Source organism: Clavelina lepadiformis, chromosome 7 (genome assembly GCF_947623445.1).
Source record: "Clavelina lepadiformis chromosome 7, kaClaLepa1.1, whole genome shotgun sequence".
NCBI lineage: Eukaryota > Metazoa > Chordata > Ascidiacea > Aplousobranchia > Clavelinidae > Clavelina > Clavelina lepadiformis.
The window spans coordinates 2,275,221-2,294,801 of record NC_135246.1 but is presented as its reverse complement, the minus strand read 5'-3'; the positions used below and the strand labels follow the sequence as shown (position 1 = coordinate 2,294,801).

At 35.6% G+C, this 19,581-nt stretch overlaps 2 protein-coding genes across 7 annotated transcripts in view; both read left to right on the top strand.

The window, feature by feature from the left end:
* The window catches only part of LOC143465678 (kelch-like protein 12), a 116,620-nt gene extending 99,018 nt beyond the window's left edge, over positions 1-17,602 (top strand). The window contains exons 8-12 of one of the 3 annotated variants that reach the window (XM_076964086.1): positions 590-794; positions 1,161-1,301; positions 1,848-2,006; positions 2,091-2,235; positions 15,988-17,602. In XM_076964086.1, coding sequence (XP_076820201.1) covers positions 590-794; positions 1,161-1,301; positions 1,848-2,006; positions 2,091-2,235; positions 15,988-16,093 — 756 coding nt within the window. In that variant the 3' untranslated portion in view covers positions 16,094-17,602. Of the gene's footprint in view, positions 1-589; positions 795-1,160; positions 1,302-1,847; positions 2,007-2,090; positions 2,236-3,050; positions 3,419-15,987 lie in introns of those variants that run through there. The other 2 variants (XM_076964087.1, XM_076964088.1) reach the window with 2 other exon arrangements.
* Positions 8,815-14,929, top strand: LOC143465681 (kelch-like protein 12). 4 transcript variants are annotated; one of them, XM_076964096.1, is made up of 10 exons: positions 8,815-8,978; positions 9,465-9,588; positions 9,652-9,805; positions 10,648-10,865; positions 10,992-11,141; positions 11,569-11,662; positions 11,951-12,045; positions 13,409-13,613; positions 14,081-14,221; positions 14,784-14,929. In XM_076964096.1, exons 1-10 carry the CDS (start codon positions 8,929-8,931, stop codon positions 14,801-14,803), a joined length of 1,251 nt encoding a protein of 416 aa, XP_076820211.1. In that variant the 5' UTR covers positions 8,815-8,928; the 3' UTR covers positions 14,804-14,929. The 4 variants fall into 4 exon arrangements, with proteins under 4 accessions (XP_076820211.1, XP_076820210.1, XP_076820213.1 ...); XM_076964095.1 differs by having other exon boundaries at positions 11,569-11,667; positions 11,956-12,045; XM_076964098.1 differs by lacking the exon at positions 14,784-14,929 and adding an exon at positions 13,685-13,751 and having other exon boundaries at positions 11,569-11,667; positions 11,956-12,045; positions 14,081-14,131.
* Positions 17,603-19,581: the final 1,979 nt, after the last annotated feature.

Below are 19,581 nucleotides of genomic sequence, written 5' to 3'. Positions count from 1 at the left end.
TGAAGGAAATATGTTCATGTCCTACACATGTTAGTTCTCGTACATTGTTAATAAATTATGTTTCCTGTGCTAGTTACTTTGTTGGCAACTTAATGGTATTTAAGGTCAGACCTATTTTGTTGTTTTTGTCTTTAAAGTGAAATCTTTGTCTAAAGTTTAATGATCAAGTCCAGTTGTTTTTTTGTGCGTACAGCCCAGAACTTAAGAGGTTGGAAACTGAGCCGTACGTCTTTATATAAGATGTCTTTGCCTGAATTTAGAGTCGATGAGTCATTAATGTGAACAATTCATAATTGTTGAATCAAGAAAACTTGTTGATTGAGACGTTAAACAATTCCTTGGAAAGTGTTTAATTTTACGTCAGACCAAGGATCTTTGCTCAGTTGACATTTTATAAGTCAAGCGTCACCAAAAATGCTCAAAGCAAACCTGAGCTTAGTAATGTCTTGTTGTTGTTGTCCAGTTACTGTGATGTCAGAACATTGATTAATGTTATATAACGTTGTAAAATAACCGGACCTGTTCTTAGTGTTATGAGTGGCAGTAGTTGAATGAATATTGACATTTGCAGTGATGATTCATCATACAGGACACAAACATTGCTCGGGGATATGCATCTGCTGTAAATTACAATCAACAAATTTTATTGATGGGTGGTAGTGGTAAAGGGTGGCATGGTCATTACTACAACTCTGTTGAGATGTTGGACTTGAATGATGAGAATCCAAAGTGGGAAAGCAACTTGCCTTCTATGGGAGAAAAGCGATTTGCATTTGCATCAACATTATTGAATGGTAAGTTTCAAAGTAATGGAGTTTATGCAGCATTTCAAAGTGTATGCTGCTGATGGATTATAATGGCTTAGATCAAAAGAAGAATGCATTGGTTAGATGTGATACCAATTTATTTTGACCTTTGCAATAAACCTACATGTAAGTTAACGCTCTGTCATTTTTTACATTGCCTGTAGCATTGTTTGTGATGTTTTTACCCGAAATATATATTTTGTTAACAAAGTAGCCATTGTTTCGGTTTATATTTTCAATATTGCTGTGTTGCGTATTATATTAAATATCATGGGCTCTACTTCGAGAAATAGTTGTTCTTCTGTATACATAAATTTTTTTTCGTATAAATTTCCACCTGATTGTGACCTGTAGGTCTTGTTTATTGTGCTGGTGGTATGAATGACACTGGTCGTCTATCATCATGTGAAAGTTACAATCCGGAAGAGAGGAAATGGTCTTCGATAAGAAACATGAATGAAAAGCGAATTTACCACGCGTTGGTCAGTGCACGAGGTGAGTTCCAATTAAGTGTTATTTGGAAATTCTTGATACTACTAAAAATATGTTGGTTTTATGTTTCTTTGGTTGTAATATTTAATTAAACAAAGTTTTATAAACCCACTTGCCATATTCCATCAAGAGTTTTCAATTCCTTAATATTTAGTTAACAAAAATATTTGATGAAAAATTGTGTTAAATAAACAAGTCTACGACACGTCATTAAGCAAATAACAATGACATCATTATCTTCATTACCTGACTTTTAAACTGAAAGCAAAACAGATCCTTTTAAAATAAAACTTTTATTTGCAACATGGTTGTTTGTATAAATCGCATTTATCAAATTGTTTTAAGAATGAGAGTTGATAGAAGAGGGTTTGAGAAAATTGTGTGAAAATTTGAAAGCAAACTAAACAAAAGAAAATGATAATATCCATGCTCCAGGTTTTTAGTTCATGCCTCAGCTCAGTTGCTTTTCCATGTATTGTGTAGGGAGCAAAATGCTCGAATTTTAAGCCCAAGTGATGTGTTTGATTGATTAATGGTTTCTTTTGAAAGGTTTGCTTTATGCGCTTGGAGGATTGGATGATGGCTATGCAACAAACACAGCAGAATGTTATGATCCACAACACGGAAAGTGGGAATATATTCCACCAATGAAAACCTGCAGATCTGGATTAACTGCTGTTGCATTAAACAACGAAATATACGCGATAGGTGAGTCTTGCTGCAAGCGCAATTATCTTTCAAATGTTTAAGGAGATTTATGACTTTTCATTTTCTTTAAATGAATTAAATCAGGTGGACATGACGGTTCAAATCATCTCTCTTCTGTTGAAAAATACAACCTGGACACGAAAACTTGGCTTGATGTTCCATCTATGAATGAGGAAAGATATAGTGGATCAGCTTGTGTAGTGGATGGCGTTATATGGGTGTTTGGAGGGTGAGAAATTTTTTTATAAAGCCTACTTGAAACACTAAAAAGCGAATATAGTCAGTGAGTAATGACGAGTGGAGAAGCTCAATTAGGCTCATGGGCTGCTGGCTTCAGCGAGTCTTTAAAAAATGACTTGGGGATATTGGAACAGTCAGGTTGAAACCTCCACTAAGAAGATCAGCTTTTAAGTGCTTTTGTTTCCCTAATTTTGATGTAATAATGTTGTTCAAAGTTTAAGACCTGTAATTTCGCTAATGTGGTTTCAATCTGTTTTTAAACATACACTAAATGATACTTGATTACACCAATGTGCTCGCACAATTTTATGTAAAGGATCTGAATGTTTATCCTCAGACAAAGTAAATTCTTTATACGACTTAAACTTAGCATTGATTGTTCACAATGGCTTATACAACAACAACAGAGTTTAGAGTGGTGGACAAGTAAAAATGTTCGATAATCGGAACTTGCACAAAGGCTAGCTCGGTAACCGGGGCCAAGTGTTCGAACTCGAACTATGAGGATTCATTGCCGGGTTTAACTTCTGCAAACACTCACTCAGTCCAAGGATAAAATTTATTATACCACCAAATCCAGGATTAATTCCATTGCTCATTGTTGTCGATAATTGCAAGATTTAGTTGTGACAAAGCAGTTTCATTTCTCCCCTGCTTAAGGTTTTTACTCCGATTTGAAATTTTGTTGCAAGTTGTTGTTTCAGAAATTTGAAAATTAATTGCTTATGATTAAACAAATACTTTATTGCATAACAATCAGGAGTTGGTTATCTTTTTTTTAAAACTTTTGCACACATTTTATAGACGAGCTGCCAAAACAGTTGAGTTCTATGATCCAGCCACCAACAAATGGCAAGTATCGACCAACATGGACAGACAACGACAGTTTCCTTGCGTCCTTTCCATATGAAGCATCGTCACTCCTAGATAGTAATTGAATCTTTTCTATTATATTTGTACAGTTTTTTGGAATTTTTTGTCACATTTCTGATTTATCGTTGATTTTCTGAAAATAAAATACTTGATATCAAATTATGTGTCTTGGGTTTTTTAAGATGTATTTGAATTGAATGAATTATTTGAATTATTTTGGAAATGCAGTTATAATACTATGAAAAAGGTCATTTATCGAAAATGTTTAGTGAACAACGAACAACCAAACCCGAACAACGTTTAGTCACAAATTTGTTTTCAGTTGCCTTTAAAACATTGATGTCATTTCCGCTGGACATTTACTTGGTGGCACCAAGTTAGTGGCAGGTTGGAGTGTGGCCACTGGCTCTTGTAAAGCGCCGCCTTTGTGGTCTTATTTATAGTCGTAGACTTAGGTTATTTATTGCAATGTTATTTGCCGAAGGTATACACCTACTTCACACTTTCACCGATTTTAATGGTAACAAGATCTTTGTATGAAATGCAGTTGTAATATCGATCTTGTCTTAATTATTATTCTTAAATAATTGCTTTTGTGATTCACCCCATCGAGCTTTGTCAACTGCACGTTTCATCTCATGCTATGGCTTAAGCTGTGGAATGATAAAATAATTGATAGGTCGAGTTAATTATGTCTCAGGCTCAATGCAATCAGCGAATCGAGAACACAAAGAACCCGCGGACAGTGTTTGCAGATGTTTTAACCCTATTTTACACGAACCTCTCAAAACCGCAAGAGGACAAAGGGAAGCTAAGATGTTTATGGTACACCGCTTGCATTAAAGCCGTAAGTTTTATATAAACATGCAGATGTTTATATTACTGTTAGTTCTCCAGCAGTATTTGAAGAGGTCCATTTTACATCGTTGCCGAAAACGCTTAAAACACATCTTTTGCTTAAGGTGGTGTTATCTTGGCGGCCCAATTAATGAAACTCGTCACAATAACGTTTTTGCATTTGTGCTGTTTATGACGTCAATATCAGATTGCATTACTTTGTGATTATATCTTTCTAAATGGCTCATTTTATTTCAAGTTGAACTATTCTTTTCAGAAAATCACTGTTTCATGAAACGGAAATAAGCAGCATAAGACACGATTACATCTAACATCTACATCTACAGTTTACGACAGAATAAACTATAAAAAATGTCAACCCTTCTGACTTGACATTTGTTAATAAAGTTCTGATGACATCTTCTGTTTGATGTTGTCGTCGTCCTAACGACGCATTTTCCACTTTTTGCTCCAGCTATCACCCATATTTGGAGCGTGCTAGTGACGTATGTGTTGTTGTCTTGCAGTGAAATCAGAAACAATTTATGGATAGTCCCGGTAGGTCTAATGTTCATTTTTATTAGGAACCTGCCTAGCCATAACCGGCAAAACCATAGACTAGCTTCATTATTAGTATTAATTATGTATTTGTATCAGCCCATCTACCTAATAAGCCCATACCGTGTGGTAACTTATTAGGTGCCGTGCTTTGACTTTAAACACGGTTTTGTCTGCCAAGCGCATACTTAACTTCAACCAAGTTCATTGCAATGGCAGCATGTAGGCTAATGACGCAGAGCATCGAACGCAGCCGGCATAAACGTTCGTTTAACGATGCAAGTAATGTGACAAACTGTTGTGCTTAACTCTTAAATAATGAACCAAGACTACCTCGCCATGGCGAGGTAGAAAAATACTTAAGACTCATTGTATTGCTCCCTAACACGGAAATCTTTAGTAAAAGGTGATATTTTATTACGGAAAAATAGCACATAAAGAGAAATGTATACATGGCAAACTTTTCTAAACTCAAATCGCAAAATACATTAGTTAACCATGTTAGTGGCTGTAATGAATTCAATCAAAAGACAATGACACAGATATAAGTTGTAAGCAATACGTATGTAGCAGGTACGACAAAAGGTAGTACGTCGCAAGCAACAATTAAAACAATAAGTTCATCAAGAATTTACACAGGCTCTAAGTCTTAAAAGGATTGATAACGACGACAAGTTGACGAAAGTTGAGTTTGTCCAATGCATTGGTGGCAGCTGCGTCGTTGTGTTTGGCTTGATTTTTGGCGTACGACCGTTTTTTTTAAATATTTAATTATAGGCTAAGCCATAGGCTTCGCTAAAATCATTCAGTAGGTTAAAGGTGTTTTTTTCGGAGTATGTAATCTTTGAGGGTGAAGATGGTTATTATTTCGTGTTTATTTCAAAACTTTAACAAATACGTTTTCAAAAATATATGTTAATTAATCCTTAATAGAAATTTTAGCATCTGTTGATACTTTTAATCTAGACATATCAAGCAAAATTGCAAGCGTTTACCGTCAAACATGTTTTGACCTGGAGTAATCTTTACTGGGGAAATATTAGCGACAAACATTGCATTTGCAGCAGCATCTTTTACACATAAAATACCGGTACAGACAAAGAACCGAACACTTTCCGATTATTGCGTTTTTTTATAACTAATAACAGTTCCTCTCACTTGAAAAACAAAGTTGATTCTTCTTAAGCTAACTCCAACGTTTGTGGACTTGGAGCAAAATTAACCATGGCTACACTGCAAGCCTGCGCTGTCAGTATAGGCCTACATATTTTATTTTGTCTATGCTTTTATGCTATGCTAGTTATCGCCAGTGTGTTGTATAAACGCCGTAGTCTGTGTATCCACTATTCATCATAAATCTCGTAGTTGAAGGGAATGTAGAGACATGATTTTCTTATGACATTATTATACTTTTTATTTAAGTCGTACTATCTATCCTTTAGTGTACTTGTGGGCTTCACTATTGTACCTTTTCTTAACCACAAAAACGGAAATCCGGTTCATAAAATGGATAATCTTATGTGCGTTTTTTTTTTAACCATCCACTATTCCACTTGTTTGTATTGGAAATTGGAATAAATGCATTACAATGTGTGAAGTACGCAAGAATCAGGAGACTGGTTTTAGTTGTTTAAAGAAAAGCATTTAATTTCTGGTTTACAATGCTTAAAACATGTGAACTACGCTCTTACGTAAGGGCACGCTTTCGAAACATTTTTGGATGGAGTCTTGAAGTAGAAGTTAGATTTTCTGATAGTCAGGCCAAGAATCACGGCAAACCTAATGTTAGTGAGCAGTCATTAAACAGAAACCCAACAAATCCACGTCAGGCTTTAAAATTATTAACCTGGTGAGTTATTGCCATGATTAAAAAAGGGAGGAATCCAGGTAAAAATCCGCTTCTTGTTTTGACTTTGTTGCAAATCTTTAATGTCTATGAACCGCGCCCAACGAGGGAATGTCCCTAATGAAAAACTGAGATCGAAAACAATCAAAGTTGATTTTGTACAAAGTTAGGAAACCCCAAAGTAGCCAACATTTTTTCTGTCAGCCTGCTAAAAGTCGAAATAGGCTAAACAATGAGCGTTGAATATATGGCTAGGTCTAAACATAAATACCGGTTAAAGCAGTTTGGTTTGATACTTTTGTTTATTATCATTATAGTAACAGCCTGACAGTAACAGGACGAGACTGCAGAGTTTGGCATAGGTAATAGGCGCACTCAATACCGACACTTCTAAAACAGGTTCGAATGGTACGAGTGGTTCCATCCAGTGTTTCGAGTGGAACTATTTGGTTCAAGTCTTCAAATAGTACAAAATGTTTCACAGGTTCAACTTTCAGGTTAAGGACAAATGTATTCTTTGCATTAATCCTTTCAAACGTACTTCCATGATCTCTGCGTCAAGAGCTGTTATATTTTCGGCTTAATTTGATGTTAATTCTCAGTTCGCAGATCCGAGAAAATTGTATTGATAGATTGGTGCGGTATTAGGCAGCTCCGCAGCAGTGTGACAATGAAACATTACCCAATTAAATTTTGCTGTGTCATGTCGCAATTCCTAAAGTGTGCTTAACTCAACAGATACGTCTGTCCAACATGAACCTGTATATTTTAGTCGTATCCCCCAATGCTGCTTTTCATGAGCTTCAGTGCTGCACTTATTGCCTGTTATTTCGCACTTTGATAACTTGGACAAAATTTCCGTGCACTTAATTTTCAATTGGTTTAAAGATTAAAGTCAAACTATGAACATTACTGTGCAATTGCCCACCCAAGAGCATATACTTCCACTGTCACGTTTTAACCCCTCAGCCCCCTATTTTCTGTTCCTATTTCACCGGCATCCATTTATCGAAGTTGCTGAATCAAAATTCGATTACCGGTAGATTTTCGGTGATGGGTTTATCATTCTCATTTTGGACGAGGTAAAGAAAACAATGCGGTGGTGTATTGGTTTACGGTGGGGCTCGTATGCTGGAGGGCTCGGGTTCGAATCTTGATATTGTTTGTCATGTTTAATTAAAAAATAGCTTTATTCCAATTTGCAGCCTAGCTTAGTAATTTTATCATGAGAAGTGAGTATTTGGGTCAGAGGAGATTGGTTTTAGGTTAATTTACACTTTGGAAAAGTTAGTACGTCATTTCATACTGAAAAGTAGCATACATTTCAATTCACAGACTAGCCTAATTATTTTTTATCGTATTCGTATTTTCCTACATCGGTAAACGGCGGCCGAAAAAACAAGTGTCTATTTCACTGACCGCCGTTTACCGAAGTAAGAAAAATACCAATTACGTAACTGGCTAGTCGTTTTCCGAAGTAGTTTCTTGCAAATTTGGTAACCGACAATCGTTGAAATAGACGCTGTCCACAGTCAATAGCAAAAAATAAAAATTATAATCCTGAGTGCAGAACAATGCAGTTCTGCCAAGATCTTGGGGGTGCAAAAGCAAAATTTCGTTAAACAAATGTGCAAGAAAGTACTTGCTTTTCACCACGACTCAAATGACCAAGACATGTCCGGCATTTATGGTAGCCAAGATATGGATTTTTATATTAGAAAAAGAAGAAAAAAAATGGGTGTCTCCTTTTTTAGTGATTGTTCTTCTCCCGATGTGCAATACTGTTTTAGCCAAAAATTTTCGGTGTAGCCTGGGTAGGTCACAACACCATCCTACTAACATCCCACTCAATGGGAAATCCCCTTTAGTTGTGCTCGATTTTGACGATAATGTAAAAGGTTCTTGCGCTGGACAGTGCTGAAATGTTCTTTAGTTTAAACCAGCTTTAATACGTTACATCTAGCAGAGCTTTACGTCGTGTGCTTTCCTCGATCCGAGGATGATTATTACACTTAACACATGTTCAACCTAAGGATATCTTGCATTTTAGCACAAGAAGACTTCAAACGAATTATGGGCTATTTTTATGCCAAGCTATTTCGCTCCACACAGCCAATGGTGAAAAACACACAAAGTTGCTCAGAAAATTGCGTCAATTCTAACCCTGTATCGATTTTTAGCTTATTTTGTAAAGTTAGTTTTTAGCATTATTTCACAACCATTGCAGCCATTGTTTACTTCGTCAATATGCTCCTTGATAACATTAAACAATTTATTCCCTTTTGTTCTTGTGTCAATATGACAACCAACAGAACCCAGTCAGGAAACATTACTTTTTGCCAGTTAATTATTGATAAGGAGCAATTATTTGGGAAGCTTGATACAAACTGGTTCTCTCTCATATAGAATTTGTATGTAAATGTGTTCTCCTTTTACTGGTAGATGGTTTGGTAATATATATTATACTTTTTGCCTCAACTTTGCTTTGTAGTTACCGGATTTTGCTTTAAAGACAAAGCTTAAAGTTTAACTTGAATATAATTGCTTTCTTGTATCAATTTGGAGAAGATGGAACTGGAAAGCAACCACGCCACTGAGATACTCAACAGCTTAAATGAGTGAGTTGCTAATTGAGCAGTGTTCATTATGTTTTTTGTGAAATTTTTCGAAATCTTATTTTATGATCTATCCCAAAAAATTGTTGAAGTTCACTTGAATTACACCTTACACCAATTACAATTACTCTAGTGGAAAATGTGGCACTCAGACACAAGAGACTCATCATCGTGGACATTGAACTTTTAAACATTCACGCCGATTTATAATAAGCCAGACAAAGCTGGTTGCTTAAACGCCAAATGTTAATAAATTAAAAAAGAACCAGGGCATCAGTGTGCCACCAGGCCAAATCTGTACGGGTGAATTTTTGTCAAAAGCTTTCATACTTTGCAGCCGTTTAGGCTGCATCCCTTTAGGCTGACGAATCAATTCTACTAATCAATCAGTTTTAAGCAATTTTACCCTAAAATAAAAAGCTTAATAATTACTTTGGTTAATGTAGTGCACAGTTAGCTATGTGGTTTAAAAGATTTCTATTGTCACAGGGATCGAAAAACAACAAAAGACTTCTGTGATTTCACAATAAAAGCTGGAGGAAAACAATTCCCTGTTCACAAATGTGTGGTTGGTTCAATCTCGGAATATTTCAAGAAAATGTTCACTACGAAGGTGGAATGAGCTTATTTATGTAAACATCTGCTTCAAGCAAATTGATTAATTTATTCTTTTTAGATGAAAGAAAGTTATTTGCACGAAGGAAATGTTAAAGAATTCAGTGGTCCAACATTGGCATCGGTCATTAACTTCATATACACTTCATGCATAATTCTCACTCATGACAATGTATATGATGTACTGGAAGCAGCAGAATATCTACGGATTCCAAGTAAGTATTGTTACTTCAATTATTTCTATGATATTCAGTGCCGTAGCAAGGGTAAATTTTATGAAGGTAAATATATCGTGCACATCCCTGGTTAAGTTCGTTGTAAAATGCATTTTAACAGTGAAGATATTTTGAGCCAAAATTCCAGATAATTTTGGAAGCAAGTGCCTTGTTTGCATCAATGTAGCTATGGCATAAGTTTTAACTGATATGACATTTGCCTCCAGTTTGTTGGATTAGTTGTGCACAGTGCACTACATCTTATGCTTATCACTTCATGTCTGCAACTTAGTTTTTTTGTTCAAGTGTTGCAACTATGAGTGTTGTCGTTATTATCGTTATTACACATTGATGAGTGACATTGCACTGTATCTGGTTAATGTAAATTATAATACAAGGCATTGCAAGCTTTGTTTATCAGAAAACTTCACCGATCTCTGCAAAACATCTTTTCATGTGATGAAGACGTTTTCTTTGAGTCGATAAATAGTTTGCAACCATTTGCAACAACAACACACTTGCACCTTTTTCTATCATTTTTCTTTATTCTTAAGTTTATATTGAGAATGCATTTTCTGGAATGCTTCTTAGTAACTTTAGACACATGTTTGGCCTTTTCATTTGGACATGTGTTGCTAATATGAAACTATTTAGGTTTGATATAGGAAAACGGTAAGTTAAAAAAGTCAGGTCTGAGGAACAAACAAATTAATGAAATGTGGTCGTGCTGTTTAGTGTTGAAACTTTCTGATAGAAGATTGTATTTTGAGCGTGGCCATTATTCAAAGTGCGACTTTTCCTGAATGAATAAGTTGGTCCAAATTCTGTTTGTATTTGTTTAGGTTTGAAAGAACAGTGCAAGATATTTTTTAAAGCATCTCTCAATGAAGAAAATTGTTTGAAAATTCGATCTTATTCAAACCGATACAACATGGGTGATCTTGTTCAAGCAGCTGAAACTTTCATTTCTAAAAACCTGGGAGCAGTTTTGAAAAGTGCAGATTTCCTTCAGTTTGGTATTGATGATGTCAAGTATATGCTGAAGTTGGAAAGTGATGAAGTAAACTTAGAATTAAAACTTTTTATAAAAGAAAATATGAGCTTGGTCTATTAAATTTACTTTTGTTTTTGATAAGAAATTCAGATAAAATGTGAAGAGATATTGAAGTTATAAATAACTTGACAGGAATTGATCGACGAGGACAAGTACAGGAGTGTGATAAGCTGGACAAAACATGGCGGTTGTGACAGAAAGGAACATTTCAGTGATTTGTTTTGTTTTATTCAACTGGATTATTTATCCTCAGAGTTTTTGAATGATGTTGTCCGCAAAGAAGTAAGTTGTATGATATTTAGTTTTACTTGTGCTCAAATTTTTATTTAAAATAATTGTGGTTGCAATATTTGCTAATACAATAGGACAAAACAAGTTTTATCGGTGAGTTTAAACCTTTTATAACTGTCATTTTGAACATTTGACATCGCAACTGCTGGCATATCAAAGACCTACTGAAAATGCCTTGTACATTCTGTTCACTATGATTACATCACTCCTCGCTATTAATTGCAGCGTTTTAATTTCCACTATTACTGTTATATGTCATTGCTGTTAAGCGGTTCACCAAATTTCCATATGACCAGTGTTTTGTATGAGATGAACACATCAACAATTTCTATGTATTATAATGAAACACATCTGCTGATTTCTATGTTATATAAAGCAAACACATCTCAACATATTTATATGAAACTCTGTATTTTAGGAATTGGTTTGTAATTCACTTGAGTGTATGAATCTGCTCGTCATGTCACTGAGTTCCCGATTGTCCGGTGCTCAAGTCTTTAAGAAAAAGAAAGGTCAGGTGTTTTGAAATGCTCATGTCAATTTTGTCGTTGTTTTATGAAAATTTGTGATTGTTTTTATTTAAATGCGTGGAATATAAATGTGATATTATGGTATGGACACGTATTTTTTTTTCTATTTACCACATATGCATCTATCACTTAAGCAATTAAATAATCGAATAATTTTGTCTTTGGTTCAAGTCTCTGCATAGAGGTCTTGCTTTCAAGAAAGGTGATAATGACACCAAATGATTTTTCATAAGATTTGAGTTAACTTGTTATAAGATGTTTATGTTTCAGCTCAGTTCGATAGAATTCTTATCATTGGTGGATGGGGTTGTGAAGAAAGTGTTGTCAACTTCCACACCAAGACAAACCAGTGGAGTAAAATGCCGGTATGTTTGCAATCTTCACTCTCGATAAATAAAACTCGCAGCCAGGTTTAGAAATGTGGATTTGTTGAGCGGCAGATTTTTATGCAAAAATTACAGGCTTGTGGGAAACAGGGGTTGCTGAAGTAAAAGTTTTTGGTTGATGAAAAATAAGCTTCACTGGCTTATAAAGTTATAACACAAATAGGTTCAAGATTTTTAAGTTGTTTACACAATGCTAAAGTTAACATTGATCCTGTTTTCAAACCCATTTTTAACAAAATGAGTGAAATAGATGTACGAGATCTATTCAGTTTAAGTATCAAGCTATCATTTAAACTTAGTTGATATAAATTTATTCACTTATCAGTGTGTTTCATAGTTTTCTTGAATGCACCCTCTATCGTAAAATGTAAACTTAAACTTCTTGAGAACAGAAATTAACTGATCTTATGAAAATAGTTCATCATTTTGTTAAAAGTTTATGACTAATCTGCTAATCCCACGCCCGTCATTATTATTACTAATTACTTGTAATTACTTAATTACTAAATGTGTTACATAATTTTCACCATTATCCGATCAGTCAATGCTATTTTTTGCACCTTGCCTTTGCCACATCTGCTACCACCACAGCCTTTTATTTTAAACAATGCCTTTGTGACTATTATTATCGTTTACTGACTCGTCTTGTCTGTAAACTGGAAATTTCCTTTTTTCTTGTAGCTACTTTAGTATGGAGTCGTTATAAAGTTTTAAACACTTTGATTTTAACAATTACAGTCATTTCTTACTCTGATGAAGGAAATATGTTCATGTCCTACACATGTTAGTTCTCGTACATTGTTAATAAATTATGTTTCCTGTGCTAGTTACTTTGTTGGCAACTTAATGGTATTTAAGGTCAGACCTCTTTTGTTGTTTTTGTCTTTAAAGTGAAATCTTTGTCTAAAGTTTAATGATCAAGTCCAGTTGTTTTTTTGTGCGTACAGCCCAGAACTTAAGAGGTTGGAAACTGAGCCGTACGTCTTTATATAAGATGTCTTTGCCTGAATTTAGAGTCGATAAGTCATTAATGTGAACAATTCATAATTGTTGAATCAAGAAAACTTGTTGCTTGAGACGTTAAACAATTCCTTGGAAAGTGTTTAATTTTACACCAAACAAGGATTTTTTATCAGTTGACATTTTATAAGTCAAGTGTCACCAAATAGGCTCAAAGCAAACCTAAGCTTAGTTATGTCTTGTTGTTGTTGTCCAGTTACTGTGATGTCAGAACATTGATTAATGTTATATAACGTTGTAAAATAACCAAACCTGTTCTTAGTGTTATGAGTGGCAGTGGTTGAATGAATATTGACATTTGCAATGATGTTTCATCATACAGGACACAAACATTGCTCGGGGATATGCATCTGCTGTAAATTACAATCAACAAATTTTATTGATGGGTGGTAGTGGTAAAGGGTGGCATGGTCATTACTACAACTCTGTTGAGATGTTGGACTTGAATGATGAGAATCCAAATTGGGATAGCAACTTGCCTTCTATGGGAGAAAAGCGATTTACATTTGCATCAACATTATTGAATGGTAAGTTTCAAAGTAATGGAGTTTATGCAGCATTTCAAAGTGTATGCTGCTGATGGATTATAATGGCTTAGATCAAAAGAAGAATGCATTGGTTAGATGTGATACCAATTTATTTTGACCTTTGCAATAAACCTACATGTAAGTTAACGCTCTGTCATTTTTTACATTGCCTGTAGCATTGTTTGTGATGTTTTTACCCGAAATATATATTTTGTTAACAAAGTAGCCATTGTTTCGGTTTATATTTTCAATATTGCTGTGTTGCGTATTATATTAAATATCATGGGCTCTACTTCGAGAAATAGTTGTTCTTCTGTATACATACAATCATACGTACATACTATAATATTTTTTATAATTTCATTCATCACAGGCCTTATTTATTGTACTGGTGGTCATAATGGCATAGAAAATGAGAATGACAAAAAATTTTTTCGTATAAATTTCCACCTGATTGTGACCTGTAGGTCTTGTTTATTGTGTTGGTGGTATGAATGACACTGGTCGTCTATCATCATGTGAAAGTTACAATCCGGAAGAGAGGAAATGGTCTTCGATAAGAAACATGAATGAAAAGCGAATTTACCACGCGTTGGTCAGTGCACGAGGTGAGTTCCAATTAAGTGTTATTTGGAAATTCTTGATACTACTAAAAATATGTTGGTTTTATGTTTCTTTGGTTGTAATATTTAATTAAACAAAGTTCTATAAAGCCACTTGCCATATTCCATCAAAAGTTTTCAATTCCGTAAAATTTAATTAACAAAAATATTTGATGAAAAATTGTGTTAAATAAACAAGTCTACGACACGTCATTAAGCAAATAACAATGACGTCATTATCTTCATTAGCTGACTTTTAAACTGAAAGCAAAACAGATCCTTTTAAAATAAAACTTTTATTTGCAACATGGTTGTTTGTATAAATTGCATTTATCAAATTGTTTGAAGAATAAGAGTTGATAGAAGAGGGTTTGAGAAAATTGTGTGAAAATTTGAAAGCGAACTAAACAAAAGAAAATGATAATATCCTTGCTCTAGGTTTTTAGTTCATGCCTCAGTTCAGCTGGTTTTCTATGTATTGTGTGGGGAGTAATCGTGCTGGAATTTCAAGCGCAAGTGACGTGTTTGTTTGATTGATTGATGGTTTATTATGAAAGGTTTGCTTTAGGCGCTTGGAGGAAGGGATAGCAGCAACGCTAATACAAACACAGCAGAATGTTATGATCCACGAAATGGAAAGTGGGAATATATTCCACCGATGAAAACTTGCAGATATGGATTAACTTCTGTTGTATTAAACAATGAAATATACGCGATAGGTGAGTGTTGCTGCAAGTGTAAATATCTTTTAAATGTTTAAGGAGATTTATAATTTTTCAAGTTCTTTAAATGAATTAAATCAGGCGGACATGACGGTTCAAATCATCTCTTTTCTGTTGAAAAATACAACCTGGACACGAATACTTGGCTTGATGTTCCATCTATGAATGAGAAAAGACGAGGTGGATCAGCTTGTGTAGTGGATGGCCTTACATGGGTGTTTGGAGGGTGAGAATTTTTTTATGAAGCGTACTTGAAACACTAAAAAGCGAATATAGTCAGTGAGTAATGACGAGTGGAGTAAGCTCAATTAGGGCTTCGAAGGCTTATGGGCTGCTGGCTTCAGCGAGTCTTTGAAAAATGACTTGGGGATATTGGAACAGTCAGGTTGAAACCTCCACTAAGAAGATCAGTTTTTAAATGCTTTTGTTTCCCTAATTTTGAAGTAATAATGTTGGTCAAAGTTTAAGACCTGTAATTTCGCTAATGTGGTTACAATCTGTTTTTAAACGTACAGTAAATGATACTTGATTATACCAATGTGCTCACACAATTTGTGGTAAAGTATCTGAATGTTTATCCTCAGACAAAGTAAATTCTTTATACGACTTAAACTTAGCATTGATGTTCACAATGGCTCGAACAACAACAGGGTTTAGAGCGGTGGACAAGTAAAAATGTGCGACAATGGGAAGTTGCACAAAGGCTAGCTCGGTAACCGGGGCGAAGTGTTCGAACTCGAACAATGAGGAATCATTGCCGGGTTTAACTTCTGCAAACACTCATTCAGTCCGAGGACAATAATTACTATACCACCAAATCCAGGATTAATTCCATTGCTCATTGTTGTCAATAATTGCAAGATTTAGTTGGAACAAAGCAGTTTCTTGTCTCCCCTGCGTAAGGTTTTAACTCCGATTTGAGATTTTGTTGGAATTGGTTGTTTTAGAAATTCCAAAATCAATTGCTTACGATTAAACAAATACTTTATTGCATTAAAACAATCAGGAATTGGTTATCTTTTGTTTAAAACTTTTGCACACATTTTATAGACGAGGTGCCAAAACAGTTGAGTTCCTTGATCCAACCACCAACAAATGGCAAGTATCGACCAACATGGACAGAGAACGATGGTATCCTTGCGTCCTTTCCATATGAAGCATCGTCACTCCTAGAGAGGAATTGGATCTTTTCTATTATATTTGTACAGTTTTTTGTAATTTTTATTCACATTTGTGGTTGATCGTTGATTTTCTGAAAACAATATACTTGATATTGTGACGATTACGTCTCGAGTCCTTTTCCTTAATGACGTCAGATAAATTACCTCGCTTGAACTGGTGTGCCATATATATATCGATGCAATATTTACAATGCAATACAATGCAATGCATTGATTGGTTTCACTGGTTACTAGAGCGCAATGTAACATTCAGTAAGTTTTGCCCGAAAGTGGAAGCCTTCGTGTCTGATAATTAATTAATTAATAAAATGGGAACTTTATCATTTAGTAATATGCATAGACAGAATTCAAGCAGCTAACAGCATAGTCACGCAATTTGAGAAATGAGAACTCATATCATCCAAGCAGAAGTAAAACAAGTTATCAACCATCAATCGTCCTCGCTCATATTCAAACAATTACCGCCAGCATATGCGGTCTTTATGACAGATGAGTTTGTTGTGTACTACTTCACACGAGTAGTACACAAACGAACATATTTCTTTGTCATAAATTGGTGCCCTGATAAGTTCGAAATTGCTGAGTTAGTTGCATATTGAGCGAGAAAGAATGTTACCAGCCATTTATGAGGTTTTGATGACCAAGTTTCAACAGCAAGATCAGCCAACTACGAACGCTAGTCAACGAGGAAGTTTTCAAGACATTCCATCTCCAATATCAGCAACCAGATTAATTCGGAAACAACAGAACTAATGACATTGATACCTGGTTGATGTGATGAAGTTTTGATCGCCTAACCAACGTGTTACACATCTCCAAGAGCATGAACAAACTATTGTATACATTTTTTATGCATCAAGAAACAACGTCCACTGGACATCGCAACAAACTGCATCTTACTACCGCAAACAAGGCTTGCTACAGCGGCGGAACGACACACGCAGACGTGATCGCTCATTTTTTTTAACCTTCGACACGCAAGCAAACGCGACACTTCTATAAGCTTATGTCTAATGTTTTGTATTTCAAGTGAAATGGTGTATCGATATTTGTTATATTTACCGAACTTTGTCATTGTACTGTACCAAATTCTTGTTTTAACATCTGTGATGAATATTATAACCACAGAAATAATTTTGTCGAGTTAACCTTGCCTTCAATTTCATTTCACGCAAGCTTTACTCTGAGAAGGAAGGCTATGTGACGATTACGTCACGAGTCACGAGTTGTTTTCGAGATGTTTGAAATTTAATTTGGGATCTTGGAATTCAGCTGTTGACCAGATTTGAGTTCTCTTTAATGACGTCAGATAATTTCCTCGATTGAACTTGTATGCCACATATAGCCTATATACCGATGTTTTGTTTACAACCTTCCCTTTTCCCTTTTACCGTCTCATTTTTTACTGAGCGCGATGTAACATTCAGCAAAATTTGCCCGAAGGCAAAAGCCTTTGTGTTATAATAAACAAAATGGGAACTTTATCATTTAGTAATATATACAGACAGAATTTAAGAAACGAACAGCATTATCAAATCGTTCGAGAAATGACAACTATAACATCGAGTCAGAAAAAAAACTATCTATCAATTCAACCATCATCGTTTTTCTTTGTCATAAAATTCACGGACTTTCTCATGGTGGTATAAAAGCAACGCAAAAATTAATTTCGAAACGATACGTTTAGCCTCAACTTCTTCTGGATTGAAGAGATTGGGTTCGAAGATGCATAGCTTGTCAACAATCTAAAATACATCGACATGCCGTCACCCCTTTGCAGAAATTCAAGAAGCCGGATGGTAGATTTTCCCATATTCATGTTGATATACTTGGCCCTTTACCGCCCAGTAACGGTTACTCTTATATTCTGATGATCACTGATAGATTTACCAGGTTTATGGTTGCAGCTCCATTACGAGATATCACTGCTAAAGAGGTTGCAAATGCATTCATTTTACATTGGGTCTCGTACTTTGGTGTTCCTATGAAATTAACAACTGACCGTGGCTCCCAATTTACCTCCGTACTTTTTCGTGATCTAGCGGCTTTCATGGGCACTCATCTGATTCATACTACAGCTTATCATGCAAGTAGTGACGGCGCTGTTGAAAGAAAAATACAAACACTGAAGAGAGCCCTTAGAGCGCACACAGAAGATTCTGATTTGATAAACAACCTTGGTTGGGTTGTACTCGGCTTACACGCAACGATGAAAGCTGATATACAAACTTCTCCTGCCGAATTAACTTTTGGAACCACTATTCGTCTCCCAGGAGAATTGTTTGAACCACCTGACAAAGATTACCTTCTCCTGTCTCGGTATGTCACTACCCTTAGCAAAGACATGGAAAAACTTAGATACATTCCTCGACGTGAGCCCTACCCCATTAAAACGTATGTTCACAAAGACCTTTGGACTTGTTCTCACGTTTTTGTGAGACATGATGCGCATAGGAAGCCCCTTTCGCGCTTTTATGATGGTCCATTCCTTGTCCTTGACCGAACAGACAAATATTTCACTCTATTAATTAAGAACAAACCTGAAAATGTTTCTTTGGATCGTTTAAAGCAAGCTTATTTACCAGGCCTAGATTTTGCTGATACTAATACTGAACAAGAGGAGCAAATGCCTTCCTCTCTCAATGACAACTTACACTCCAATCTTCCATTTCAGCTCACTGACTTCGTCGATATCTCAGAGTGAGACACAGAAGAGGATATTCCCAGTACTGTTATTCCTCAAGACATTGATGAATTACCGGCAGATACCTAAATAACTAGACAAGGCAGAATAATCCGCAGACCAATTCGATATCGTTAGTCATGCATTTTATTTCATATGTGCTTCTCTTGACATTGCCAGGAGCAATATCATCCCTTTCTCTAAACCTCTGTCACCGCAATGTTATTATCAATGAGTATTTTGGGAAGAAACCTTCCTCTTGTGTAAGGCAAAAAGCCACACTGATTCAAAAATGCCGTGTTGAGATTTATGAACCCACACCCCATAGTGTACACATCCCGATATACAAATGTTACCTGGTCAGCAGCACAGTTAAGACTGTCTTTTTCTTTTTTTGGAGCGAAAACCCATCATGCGCAAACGTGTATAGAACCAGCGCCAAGTCCCGCTGCATGTGCAGAATGGGCGAGAACAAAACACGCAGCTGGCTACGGACCACTAGCGACGACCGATGGCATTACTTGGAAGACTTCTAACGAAAACGTCATAACTTACAAATGGCCTACCGACTCTTCTAATACTGTATACAATGTCATTCTTATTAAATCCTTAGCTGTATATGATCATGCGAGAGGTAAAATGAGCAGTACAATCGGATCGATATCCTCTTGCAAAATCACTCAAGGCTCCTGTGTTTCAGGCACAAGTTGCTACATATGAGACTACATAAGTAGCAAAGTAAATTGCCGATACAAACGCATAGGGCACGACAATGAGACG